Source organism: Hakea prostrata, chromosome 4 (assembly GCF_041222555.1).
Source record: "Hakea prostrata isolate BN-2017 chromosome 4, UWA_Hpros_2, whole genome shotgun sequence".
NCBI classification, from domain to species: Eukaryota; Viridiplantae; Streptophyta; class Magnoliopsida; order Proteales; family Proteaceae; genus Hakea; species Hakea prostrata.
The window spans coordinates 2,244,621-2,258,985 of NC_142603.1; the positions used below are offsets into that span (position 1 = coordinate 2,244,621).

The following is a 14,365-nucleotide window of genomic DNA, read 5'->3' on the forward strand; positions in this document are numbered from 1 at the left end:
CTTAACATTCTTATTGTATAGTCGAGAAACGTGAAAAGAAATATTATTCATCAAATGGCTGAGAGGTTGTGAAGACTACTGAAACCGCCCTCCAAGATTCTCCCTTTAACTTTATTTTATTTTAATTTGGGTAGGTGTAAAATTTATGTTATGGACCTATGGTTCTAGTGTAGGTAATGGTTTTCGTGGGGGTGAGCATGGCTTCTCGAGGCCTTGGTCCATAGGTATACCGTGATGAGATGAAAGAAGGGGGATTGATTGTCCACGCTCTTACCAACTCCCGATGTGTTGGGAATCAAAACGCTCTTTTCAGTCCTCCAGGTCCCCGCGCCCAAAACGGTGGTGCTCGCTCACCTCCGGCCTGCTTCGGCGGCGGCGTGCGGCCCAAGCTGGAGTTCCTACTTCCAATTCACCCCAGAAAAAGAAAAAGATGGATGTTCCTTTTCTTCCAAAACCGTGAATGCTCTACCTACCCACGTGTTACTCATGCAGATACTTTGCGTAACCTCCCCTTTTGGATTCCCCGAATCATTCATATTTATCCTATTTATTTAAATAAGTTTTCAGCTAGAGAACGCATCTTATTGTCAGTGTTCGAAGAAAGTAATCAGAACCATAGCCCTCCCCAAAACGACGATCGATGTGTACACGTCACACGACGATGATGATGTGGGTCTGCCGAGCTGGGCCTGTGGACCCAGCACAAGCACAGCTTATATGTGGGCCATGGCTTGATGGACTCATGGGTGGGCCGGTGGGTCTAATAATCTTCCTTCTATCCCACTCCGGCCTTCCTCCCCCCTTTCCCTTGAGTGGGCCCCCACCTCAGACCGCACCCAGCTTCCTTCTGTACTGCCCCTAGCCTATTGATGTAGGCCAAGTCCCATGATTCTATCTTTCTTAAATCTTAATATGCTCCTTTTGTTAACAAATTTTTTTTTTTTTTTTTTTTTGGGTTGTTAACTATTAACATTTTTCCTTACTATAAGCAGGAGCTAGCGAAAATCTGATCCAAAAATATGAATTAACAAATGAAGGTAGTCAAGGTTTTAACTTTCACCTTTTTGTGTTTGGCTTCGGCACGAGAACCAAGGGCCCAGTGAGGTTGACATGACGTTCTTAACCATTTTACTTTCCTTTCTCAGGCCCGGCCACAAATTCAGAAAACAAACACAAGCACACAAGTACAGAACAGCGGCGACAGACAGACAGAGGGGGAATCAAGGGTCATGAGAGATGATTGGGATTTATTCCTCGGCGATGCCTTTGAAGAGAAGAGGTTTGGTGACAGCGGAGTGGCTGGACAAGCACTCAGACTTGTGTCGGCATAAGGGGGACATGGATGATACCCATTTCTGTGCTCTCTGTGGTTTCTTTTCTTTTCACATCCACTCTCTCTTGAGTTGTAAACTTGTAATATGCTTCTTCATTTCTCCTGCTCTTTGAATCTTGATCACAAATCTATCTTTGGGGATCTACCAATTAACCCAAAAAAAAAGAAACAAAGATCACCAACAAAATGGAATACTGTTACTGAAATGGGCCACCAAAAAAACTTGCCGTTATCAAAGGTGGAGGTTTTTTGAGAAAAAAAAAAGAAAGGGGTGGAGGTTTGGAGTCTAAAACTTGTATTGGTATTACTTTTCTAACATTTGTCCACCATATATTAAGAGGAGATTCAAGACTTATTGAGGATCTTATCTCTAATTCATCTTATCAAAATTTAGAAGTATACCTCTTTCTTAGTGTGAGATGAAAATATATGAACAAAACACGGACCTCTACTTTGATGAATAGAGAAGATTAAATTTTTAAAATTCTTCAAAAGTTTGACTCTATTGAAAACCCCTAAACCACCAATATTGAAGCTTCTAAGCCAAGAGATTTCTGTGGTGAATAATGGGAATGGCAACCTCTAATGTCAGTTACGAGCAAAGCCAACTGGTAGCATGTTCGCATCTCAACTCCACTGATCAAAAGTGATAATAACATCTAATTATTCTTATTCAAAAAAACAAAAGAAAAAGACAATGAGTTGTAATTATGGATAAAACCTACTAAGGAGCTGTAAAGAGGTCTTCCAAATCAAGAGTAACCAGTGTATGTTCTTTATCTTTTGGTATGTAGAAAGTGCATGTTTCAATACATTCAAAAGTGTATTTATCAAAAAAGTAGACTTGAATGCTATGAATTAAATGCACAAAACCTATTGTCAAAAAAAAATGTCTACAGTCTCAGTAGGGCTGTCCAAATTCCTTCATAAGCATTCAACCCTTCAATTTGCAACATTATTACATATTTTAAACATCACAACTAATGAATCCTACAGACTCCATAAGAGTTGAAGTCAAATAATGACGTTCCATTTTCACTGGGGTGGAGATCAAACTCACTCTGTTTACTTGGTATTGCTTTTGAATTACGGAATTTTTTTTTAATTGCTTCATTAAAAGTTGAACAAAAGGAAGGGTTGAAAGAAGGGAAACCAACCATAAAGTCACACCGTGAGAAGAAGAGCTATTCTAGCTTCTATGTGTGTGATGGCAAAATTAATCCTCCTTTAAGGATGTGGTTCTTGCTCATCTCTACAGCTGTTCAGTTAAATCTGTAACCCAGCTAGGAATGTAATTCCTATCTAGTCTTTTAACCCAAACTCAACCTTTGGTAAACACTTCTCTAGTGCGGTTTGATAACTCTCCTTGTTCCTAATTTTCCCGAAGCACAATTACACAATGCATTCATGTCCAGGATTGAATCATATTGAAAAGAAGAAAATAAGAAACCCATCACTGCATTCTGTAGACACGCATGCAATTATTCAACAGACTCACCTTTATTTGGTGTACTTTTGGCAAATAACAATAATGAGCATTGGGTTAGGTTAAAAAATGCGTTCAAACCCAACCCAAGAATACTTTCTATCTTCCAAGGTTTTAAAATTTTCAGGATTAGATCAACTACTTGTCATCCACAAGATAGATCAAAGCATTTCAATCAGCCACATCCCCCCCCACCAAACTGCAAAACCAACGCAACTCTTAAAAAAGTTCTGCCATGATAAAAAAAGTAAGCACTTCAAAAGGAAAATCATTCAGTGGACAAATGTTTATAAAAAATACCAGGATATAACACTAGAATAAATCTCAAATGATGAGGCACCATTAACATTACTGGAGGTCTCTAAGGCAATATCAAAACTAACTTAATCCTCTTGACAAACCTCTTACTACAAAACTTCGAAGGGAAAAAATCCTGAAAAGGTTCCAAGGATATATGAAAAACAAGACTTGAAAATACTTAAACTTTATCAGCTTTAGCAGCTGTGGCAGCTGCTTGACCACGAAGCCGACCAGTTCTCCTTGCGGCAATGAGACCAACTTTCTGGCCAGGAGGTGCATCACGACGGACTGTGCTAGCATGCCCAATGTGTTGATGGTTACCTCCTCCGTGAGGATGCTCCACTGGATTCATGGCAACACCACGAACCTTGGGCCAGCAGTTCCTCTTCACTCTGAATTTGTGGTATGCATTTCCAGCCTTGAGCATGGGTTTCTCAGTCCTGCCTCCACCTGCAACTTGCCCAATCATAGCTCTGCACCCACTTGGTACAATCTTCTTGGAACCAGAGGGAAGCTTGATCCTACCAATAAATACAAAAGCAGACCAAGAGTGTCAAAAAAAAAATTTATATCAGAAACAGCATTTCAAATGTGGAACTTTTATCGGAGTGAAAAACCCTTGGACTGAGAGATTGTTTTTGTTGAATTTAGACAATACTCAAAGCACAGGGCATACATGTTTGCAATACAAATGCCCAAAAATATATTACTACTGCAACATACAAATGACTAATTGACTATACAAATTTCATAGCAGAGTGAGGCAAGAAAACAATACTAAAAATGCACATCTGGAACATTAAAACAGATATGCAAAAGGGGAACTACTGTGATACATGAACATGTCTTCAATTAAGCATTTGCTAGACATTAAATTCACTATTCTTAACAAGGTTGGTGAAGCTAATTAAAACTTACTTTTGGAAGAAGACCAAGAGAGTGAACCATATGATCATTGCTTTGTAGCATATACTATATTACAGGTCAAGTGGAGAACTTCTGAACTGAAATCGTCACTCTTCTCCTAATGCAGATGCACGGCCTTAGATCCAAAACTTGTTGGTTAACCTAGATGGAGATGAACCCAGTCTAGTTTTGAGTCTTGGAGATTGGGTCTAGTAAGACATCAGCCTTCTTTTGATAGAGTTCTAATATGTTTCAATTTCAGACTTATTGTGGATGTGCTTTAATCTATTCTATTTATACCATGTAATTATGTAACTAGAACACGGGTGAAGAATGTAGTGCATCAAGTGTGAGTGCCCCCAAGGCCAGGATGAATTAATGTGCAATTTTCTTCCAACCTAATATTCTTAATGTTATCTCCCCCTCCACTGCAACATCCCCATTTCAGGTTTCTCTTCCTGAGGGCCCTCCACCATCTCTCCTATAGAACCCCAAACAAAATGCCTATTTCATTAATGATGCTATAGAAGTAACAAAATTTATTTAAGAATCCCTCTATTGGTGAGGGTTTTCAAAATAGGACAATAAAAAAGAAGAGTTATACCCCTCTAAGAAAAACTAGCGATGTTTATATGTTGGGTGTCAAGAAGTTGAGTGATCGGAATTTAAGGAAAAAACAGGTGGAATCCGGAAAACTGTTATTGGTGATGTAATTCTTGAACTTCAGTTATGAAGTTAATATTTGTGGTCTGGGTATGGGCTGCTTTGAAAGGGCAGAAAATAAGTCTACAGGGTTTTGATTGAAGGATGATCCATGGATAAATTTCAGAAAGTACGCATCTTCATTTTCGCTCTAAATTAGTAAAGGTGAACAACATTACATTAACGGAAACACTTCATAAACAGCAAGGTGTGACAAGCTTCTCCACAATAAGAGAAGGCTATTATCATCTCCCTGTAGAAATAGGCACATGCCAAAACACATACATACCCATGACATTGTTGGTTGACCTTTTCCCCCACTGTGCAACATTGAATTTTTTACAAATCATGCAATGCATTCAATATACAATCTAATCAGTATGGCTTCACAAAAGTCCTGAGATTCATCAATATCCTATAAAGTATCCAGTGAATTTACACATGAGCTACACAGTAACAACACTGTATTAGTTTGACCCGGATTAACAAATTCTCAAACCATTGCCTATGCAACAGATAAAGTTGGTGCACCAGATATGGCTGTAGATGGATGAGAGGGTAACAGAATTGACTTATAAATGAATTGCATGGGTGTGAACAGAGGTAGTAACAAATAGTAACATGATGAGAGAAAATAATCAAAACTCTGTATCATAAAACAAAAAACTGCACCAAGTAGAAGCAGTTACGGAGATTAAATTCAGTAGGATTATAAAGGCGACTGAAATACAAAAATAGTCAACAGAAACTTAATCAGCACTGGGAAGTTAGCTAAATTCATAGAACACTAGAAAAAATAATGCTCAACCTTCACACAAAATAGTTTGGCTTATTTAATTAATTACTCAGATATTGAAAAGAGGAATCAAATACAGTGCAACACATTGCCAGGAAAAGCACTAATTGGTTCCAAAGGGAACTGATCAACCAAATCATATCCTTGAAAACAAGGTATAGGTAAAACCTAAATCAAGACATAATGACTTGAATGAGAATCAAACCCACTTCAATAAGAGGTGCTGAATTACTGAGCTGCCCTTTAATGGTATGTTAGCAAATATTTCGAAGTCTCTCATTAGTCTAACCATTGTAATGATAATTGTTGGATGCATGCAGGTGACTCTTCCTTGCGGTTAGAGAAATTGATTCCAACTCTTGCTGATTGAAAATTTGGGTGTGCTCAAATATTTTCCTTCAAACATATGCAAATTATCTATTCATTGCTTATTCCCCCCCCCAAAAAAAAAAAAATCTATTATTTGCTTTTAACGAGTAATGATTCGAATTTCAGGATAATTAAGCAGTTAGTGAACTCCACGTTCCATGCCATAAAGACCAACGCTGTATAGAGCCCAAAGTCTCTGCCGACATAATAACCAATTTCAATTTACGAAAATAACAGTGGTTCTTGCGAGCCTAGAATTTGGATCTGGGACCTTATGTGCTCTGTTTGATTGATCTGCCACTGGACGAGCTCTTCAAATGATACAGTAGCCAATGCTGTAGGTCATTAAGGGGTTTTAGGTAGGTTTTCCAGAGGAACGGATGAACTCATCAAGTAAAAAGAAGTTTTATGCTGCTGTAAAATGCACCCATGAAAGGTAGCTGTAGGCTCAGGCAAATATCTGCTTGCATCCAAAATAGGGCTTCATACTTAATTTGTCTTCTGGAGTGATTGATCAGCAAATTTACTGCACTGACAATATTGAGGGGAGAGGTCTCGGTTATAGGACCTACAATGTATCAGATCATTATCTGATACCCTAAAGCTAGCTCCATTAAGCTTCATAATAGGCATAGAGAAGACAAAAAGCTCCATCGAGATTCATTTAGAGAATGATGAAGTCTAGATATTTGCATCTAATAATTTTCAGGAAGATTAGAATCAAAAGAAAGTTTACACCATTCTGAGATCTCCACACTGCAGGTTGCAATGTACCCTGACAATCTTTCTCAGGTTTTTCTTAGTTGACTGATGCTGCCATGGTCATCAGCACTTCCTATGCTAACACTTTTAAAGCACCTTGCATACATGACAAATCCCTACTCTAAAACTAAAAAATGAAAGACTATTGTCTAATTAATGGTACAGTTAAGTTCTTCCAGCTGCTGCCAGACTGGTTGTGCCATTGGGGGATGAAAACATATTCTCTTCCAGGATGTTCAAGACAAAATATCTAAATTTGAGTTGATCTCGAACCAAATGGGCATGGACACACTAGAGAGGGCTAGTATCCATCAGATATCTGGGTGCCACCTAGTGTACCTGTTATCCATACAAGAATCAAGCAGAGGAATTCCATGCATGGCCAGCATTTGATACATGATCTTTTGTATGAATATATAATAAATATATATAAATGTAAGACAAATATAGAACCGATTCGCTATAAACTAAAGCAAAACACAAACCAATAAAGCACAGATCAGCAAGCACAAGATGCATATTAACGCTAGAGACTAAGCTTTCAACGAATCAATATATCAATAATTTCAATCAATTGCTTGACCAAACAAATATCTAAAGAGACCTGGATGTATCGTTATCAGGGTTGTGACTGATGACGATGGCGTAATCACCAGAAGACCTAGCCAGGGTACCTCGATCACCAACATGGTGCTCAACGTTGCAGACCACAGCTCCTTCAGGAATGGCTCGGAGAGGCAAAACATTGCCGACCATCAAAGTAGCCTTCTTACCACAGTAGAGGAACTGACCGGTGTACATACCTTCAGCAGCAATGAAAAGCTCCTTCTGGTGCTTGTATCGGAAGGGATGACGGAAGGTAACCTTGGCAAGAGGAGCACCACGGCCTGGATCATGAAGGATCTCTGTGACAACTCCCTTCAGATAACCATTTCGCTCTCCGAAATCGAGACTACGAAAGCGAGCAGCACCCTTACGATGGTGTGTGTGGGACTTGAAGACGGATCCTGCTCCCTTCCTCTGCGCTCTGATGACACGCCCCATCGTTCAACTTCACTTCTGGATCTCTCTCTCTCTCTCTCTCACTCTCAATCTGAGAAGAAAGCCAAGCTTGGCTGGCTCTCAGTTAAAGGCGCCGAAAATGGTTACCACGGAAGAAGAACGCTCGGTGAGGCTGTACGAAGAATAAATACCAAGAAAAGTAGAAACCCTAGTTTTTTTGTTTTAAAAACCCTAGTTCAGTTTTTACGATTTTCCTTCGTCCGATCTTTATGAATTAAGTCCTGGCTCTTGATTTTTGTTGCATACGTTTTATACGTTTTAAGTGATTGAGTGAACGATTACCAAAAAAAAAAAAAAAAAAGAGTGACTGAGTGAACAATCCGACCGGTTTGCCATATGAACCGAACCCTTCATCCGGACCAGAGAAACCAACCCATGCATTTTCAAAATCGCTTTGAAACACCTAATACAGGGCGCGAGACTTCGTCTTCTACCCTAAATTCAGAAGAAGCTCCGAAGAAACAAAATCGCCTCTCTCTTCTCTCTCTGTGTCGATTTTTTACTCTCCATTTACTTCATCAACGCCTTGTTTCCTTGATTTAACCCTTTCTTCATTACTGAAATTCTTTCATTTTTAGTACGTATTTGATTATTCTCCTCTCCGGTTCTTAATTTTGTCTTCTTGGATGGCTGTTCCTCTCTCGTACTGCAATTTCTGAATCTTTGAAGGTAAGTTGCTGTAATCATCCACTCTCCTGGATCTGCTAATACATTTTTCGTTAATTTCTCCTGTTCTATTCATTCGTAGGTCCCCTGCGGTGGTTGTCGAATCTAGGCTCGGCCAAAACTGCTCCGTCCTCGACCTTAAGTGTCGTTTCGAGATGTATGGTAGCATCTCACGCCTTCGAATTGACCGTAGTGGCCTTGGCTTCATCATTTTTCGTTCCCACGACTCTACTGCTGCGGCCGTCAACTCTTCCCTTGATCCGTATTTCCCCGACACCGTCGATTCCCTAAAGGTAACAGAAGCCCTAATGAAATAATAAAGAATATTTCTGTCTTCCAATCACTAAGTTTGCAGTTTACTTTGAAATGAAAACAATACATTCTTTATAAATATGTTACTGTTCTTCTTGCAATTACTCGGTTCACGGAATTTAGTTTAGATTCAATCTAGCAGATCTTCTGTACATCTGAATGAACCATTAGCCACGTTTGGTTTAAAACTACTTTACTAGTTTTTTTTTTTTTTTTTTTTTTTTTTTTTTTTTTTAATTTTTGGATTTCTGGCAACTAGATACCTATAGTTTCTATGAAACCTCAATCACGGTTGAAGTGACAAAATTAAAAAGGGAACAAGGGAATGGTTTGCTGTTAAGATTGTAGTGCTGGTATGCTGGGCTAGTACCATTGGCAAATGACAAGGTGGTGTCTGTTGTGCTTCACGTTGGAATGGATGTCATGTAGATTTTATTAAATTTTAGTCATTCAAAACATGATTCGGTTTATTTTAAATAAAAATTGATTTTTCACTCAAGTCGGATGTATGTATACATGGTTAATTCCCTTGTTCCCTCTTCTCTCCTTCGTCTTCGCTCTTTAAGAGAAATAAAGCAGTTTTGCACAACTATGTTTCGCCACTTTACTGCAAATCCGATTTTAAGCACTTCAGAATTCAAGCTTTCAAAGAGGAGATAGAGGAAGCCCAGACAACCCTTCCCTCTCCTGAAGAAATTACAAAAAAGTTCGGTTCTTGATGCTGATCTGTGGAAGGTATTACATTGATTCTGAATTTTTATTTTTTCTAAGAAACGCTTACTTTACCTTTAATGGAGTTACAATTTACCGATATTTAGCTTGAAAGAGAAAGGAGACGAAGGGCAAGGTGAGAAATCCAAAGGGGATCAAGCTAAAGAGCTATTGGCGAAATACGGAGGAGCATATCTTGCAACTTCCGTTACTCTCTCTTTGATTTCCTTCTCCCTATGTTTCATACTAGTTAGTGCAGGCATTGCTGTCCAAGCATTTACTGTTGCAGAAGGTAAAAAAGAAGTAGAACATCTAATATTTCTATCTAGTTAAAGATTTGCTTGTAATTCTTGGTTCTTTCGGGTCTGAAAATTGTGGCCCCCCCTCTTCTTCAGGTGGAAATCCCTGCTTCTGAGATTGGAGAAAAAGTAGGAACACTTGTAACATAAGGCTGCATCTCCAATCAGGTTTCCTCCTACAGTGTCTCTTACTCCCATTTTGTAGCCGGCTGGATCGGGAAGAAAGTCCATAAAGACAAGTGATTTTCATTTCTAGGATCTTCAAGGTACAAAGCTTTATGGGTTTGGCTTTTCATTTCATTTCACTTGGCGTACTGTTTTACTTTACAACTGATCAATTGATTAGGATGTTCAAGGTCCATAAATCTTATGGATTTTCCTTTTCATTTGATTTCAATTTTATGGCACAAATTTAATAAGATGTTGAATTGTGAATCTGATAATCATTTTTCTAATGTTGGATTGATGATAACTGTTTGATGGCCTTAGTTTGAGACGATGATTTTGGATTGCCCCAAGTTCCTTGGCTTTTAATAAATAGCTACTTTTCCTAAATTTCGGGTTGCAATTTGAACAGGTCTTGGGTTGTGGTGAAAATGTCAAGTGATATTTCACAGGTATTGAGAGTTCAGGATAATGTGATGTCATTTTGCTTCTCCTCCTTCTAATCTTATTCATTCAGCTCCTTCACATAGTTATTAGGCTCCATTTTTTCTACCTAAACTACTTTCAATAGGAAGAAATATTTCCTGCTTTACTTCCAACACATTATGTTTCAGGTTTGGAATGGGACAATTACTTTATAATGGAGAGCTTCTTCTCCATTTCCTCTCATTCCTTACTAGGATGTGGGATCTGAAATCAAATTCAATTTGTTAGTGGTTTAGAATGGGTCAGTTACTTCTCGAATGCACATTGACATGTACAAATGTGCAGCATGGTAGGTTATTATCACCTTAAATTCACAGTTATGAGTTCATCTTTTGGGGTTGAATGCTGAAATATATTTTGTAAATTTGATATTGGATAGGGGCAACATTATTGAGATTTAAACATGGTTCGAATTCTAGAAACTAAGAGTTCTTCCTCCTTCTCTACCCCATTCAACAACTTCAAATAATTAGATGTTCATCATCCTAGGTGGCAAACGATAAGGTTGGTTTCAAAATCAGTTTAACCACTATGCTTGATGGATGGTTCTACATTTATGCATTTTCAGGCCTGGTTACTATGACTGTGTGACAAGTAGCTAGAACTTCTGTTTTTCTTGATAGCTATGCTTGTTTTTTTAGGTGAATCCTTAGCTCAAATGGAAGAGCACCTAGAAATTATCTGGGGGATGATGGTTCGATTCCATCAGGATTCTTCTTCCGTATATAGAATGCTTGTCGGTAAAAAGCAATAGTGTGCCTTTAGCAGGAGTAGTTAGGGAGGCAGAGTTGATTGTCCAGAGGAACAATGGTGGAGACTAACATGATGTCAGTAACAAGGGAAGAAAAAGAAGGAGATAGTGAAGAGAGGAGAAGGGGAAGGATAAAAAGAACTCATATGACTTCAATTGGCATAAGTTGTAATAGTACAGCCAGCGAGAGAGTGGGTCTTATCTTCCTTGCTAACTACTGTTTTCCAGCTTTTCAAGTTCTTCTTTTTTGTAGAAACTTGGGTAAAAATGGTTTATGTTAGTTTTTCTATTATTAACTCTATAGCATTTAATTGAGTTAATGGCATCTTCAGAACTTTTGCCTTCATTTTAATTTTCACCTAAAATGTTGAGTCCCTACCTCTTAGGATGAGAAGACGAGTGATATGGTTGCAGATGCGGGATCTCCAGCTGAAAGGCCTAAAACTGGAGGTCAGCTGCTCTTATCTTAGGTTTGTATATATTTTTCATGTTGATATCCAAGCTTTGCTATACTTCTCCTCCTCCTTCGCTATCTCCACTCCTTTGGTAAGCAGGACTTGGTGCAAAGATTGTATTCAATTACTAAAAAAAAAATCAAATAGTTTTAATTAAAAAAAAAAAAAAAACTGTTATGAAGAAAATAGAGATTTCAATATATTAATACCATTATGAATGTAAGAAGTTGATTCCATTTTTGGTACGGTACCTTACCAATCATTTTTGGGCCATATCAGTAGACATTTATAATCCGTTCGCCAACAACATACTTATATGGTTGGTAGATATATAACAACAACTCACAACCCATAATAAAAATGTTTATAAGAATGGATTATTGTTATTTATATGTTAATGCCACCCCAGCCATTGGAGAGTTTGAAGGTTTTTAAGCCTTTTTCATTCGAATTGATAAGGCTGGCTGCACCTACCAACCACCTTACCCTTGCATGGGTTCATGTGGAAAATTGTTTTCAGGTACTCAGTTGTGGCGTTTCTAAACTTCTACACAACTCTACCAGCTCAATCTCAAATCAGACCAATTTAATGAAAGCCAAAAGAGTACTAGCTAGAATGGTACCCACCAGCCACCAGCCGTTTCTAATTAGGTAATTAGAATAAAATTTGGAGGTATATGAATATGATGTATGTAGATCAGTTTGCTAGCTTGCTTTGGGTTGATGCTGTTTCTATCTTTAGTCCTTCTGTGCGTTCCATTTTTCTACTTCTACTTGCTAATCTTCCATCTCAAATTAGATTTAATAAGAAGAAGAAAAACAAATTAATTCATGAATGCTGTGTGCCTCCTTCCATGTGATTAACCTCGCCCTTTCTATATATATGCTTCATTTTGGATTGCCTTCTGAGCCTAATATAAGGATCTTCTTCCTCATGAACAGCTTTAAATATTATGTCTTCTACTTCTACTTCTATCTAGCAAAGTTCTGACAAATTCTCCCTAGACATCTCTCTCTCTCTGATTAGTATTATAGTTCTAATTGTATTGATTAATGAAGAATGACAAGTACTATATAAAGGAAAATACAATAAGGAAACAACATAATATCTACGTACACGTAATACCTAAAATACCCGTATGATGAAGGTAATGACTAAGAATCCTTAACAATAACGGCCATAGCATTACTTCTAGCATGATCCATGATAATATATAGTGCACATTTAACGTCACCACATCATTTTTCTAAACATGCTACCTATTTGATGTCTTTTTTTTTTTTTTTGGTAAGAAACATTTTTATTTATTTAACTAAAGGGCAACACAGTTTGCCGCCCTAAGAAGGCATCATCTATGGCAAGCATGATGATTTGGCCTAATTTCACTACGTGGCTTCTTGATCTTTGTAATCAGAACATCATTAGTCCTTCTTGCTCAAGTTTATCAACATTCTTATCCTTTTTTTTTTTTTTTTTTTGGTAATAAGAAATCATACTGCCATGCCATGGACTACAAATCAGATACACTAAATAATTTCTATAATGTACTTACTCATGGAAAATCAAAAAACAACTAAGATATTTGAGATTTTTATGTTTGTTGCTGTCTAATTGAAGAATGCTTTTCTTCTCAAATTCTTACTGTAAAATGCCTGGCCATCATCATTATCCACACACAAGAACTCTGCCACAAGATCCTGATTTTGGTATTAGTTGACCATGAACTCTGGCAGAATAGTGTAGAAGATACAAGTTAAGTGATCACCCAATTAAATTCCTCGAGAAACAATACACAAGCTGTCAGATATTCTGAAGAAGAATACACCAAATCCACCACTTTTTCGACTTGAAACATTTTAGAAATAAAATGTTTCTCCATCTTATCTATGTAAGTTTGAGATCCTTCCCTTGCAAAGTGCTCGGAGGGAGTAACGACTGCTTCCGACACCGATATAGCTGCTTTGGGACTGAAACCGTCCGCTTGCACTATCCGTCGGAGGACAAATAGCAATCTTCCGAATACCGATTTAGTCGGGGGAGCTTCTTCTTCGGTCGGTGGTTTAGTCGGGGGAATTTCTTCTCTGGTCGGGGTTTTTTTCCCCCAGCGGCGGCTTCTTTTGGATGAGCCTATGACATTATGCAGGAGAGAATGAGAGAATGAGAGAATGAGAATAAGAGAAGTGGTAGTGCCATTTATGTGTGGGAGACAATAGTTACTGCCTCCGAGCATTACGCGACGGCAGCTTCTGTCCAGGCGAAGAAAGAACTTCGCACTCAGGTAGATGCTTTGGATGTAAGATATTCAAATAATCTGAAGAAAGACGTCGATCATTTGATGAAAGACGCCAAGTGACTATAAATGTTTATTTATTATTATTTTTTGTTTTTTGGTTGTCTTACTGTCTTTCTTCTTGTCCCCTTTCTGTTTCCTCCCAGATTTACTAAGAATAATGGCTGCAATTTGGATTACTAACACACCAATTCGACAAGATGCATTTTCAACGTTATTCTGATACCACTTTTAGGCCCCCTCCCCCAGAATAACGTGGTTTCAGAGATTCAAACCTATGACTGCATGCTCTGATACCACTTGTAAATTATATTAATTTATTTGACGGACAAATTTCTTAATCCCAGTGAACATAGCCCTACCTTTGCGTGCTTAATTTGCATAAAATGTTATGCTTATAGATCGATCTGAAGCTAGAATTCACCAGCAAGAAGATATATACCCATTTAAAATCTTTTACCATTCCCAAATGTTAAGAAATCAAATGGAATACCATCAAACATTGAACAGAAA

At 38.0% G+C, this 14,365-nt stretch overlaps 1 protein-coding gene and 1 long non-coding RNA gene across 2 annotated transcripts; one reads left to right on the forward strand and one right to left on the reverse strand.

The window, feature by feature from the left end:
- Positions 1 to 3,126: 3,126 nt before the first annotated feature.
- EMB2296 (Ribosomal protein L2 family) lies at positions 3,127 to 7,884 on the reverse strand. Its single transcript, XM_089151337.1, has 2 exons — positions 7,259 to 7,884; positions 3,127 to 3,640 (listed from the first exon to the last, which is right to left on the reverse strand). Exons 1-2 carry the CDS (start codon positions 7,696 to 7,698, stop codon positions 3,298 to 3,300), a joined length of 783 nt encoding a protein of 260 aa, XP_089007463.1. The 5' UTR covers positions 7,699 to 7,884; the 3' UTR covers positions 3,127 to 3,297.
- Positions 7,885 to 8,963: 1,079 nt separating this feature from the next.
- Positions 8,964 to 10,933, forward strand: LOC149017037 (uncharacterized). Its single transcript, XR_016173169.1, has 3 exons — positions 8,964 to 9,429; positions 9,513 to 9,697; positions 9,801 to 10,933. It is a non-coding gene; the product is annotated as an uncharacterized LOC149017037 (long non-coding RNA).
- The last annotated feature ends 3,432 nt before the right edge of the window (positions 10,934 to 14,365 follow it).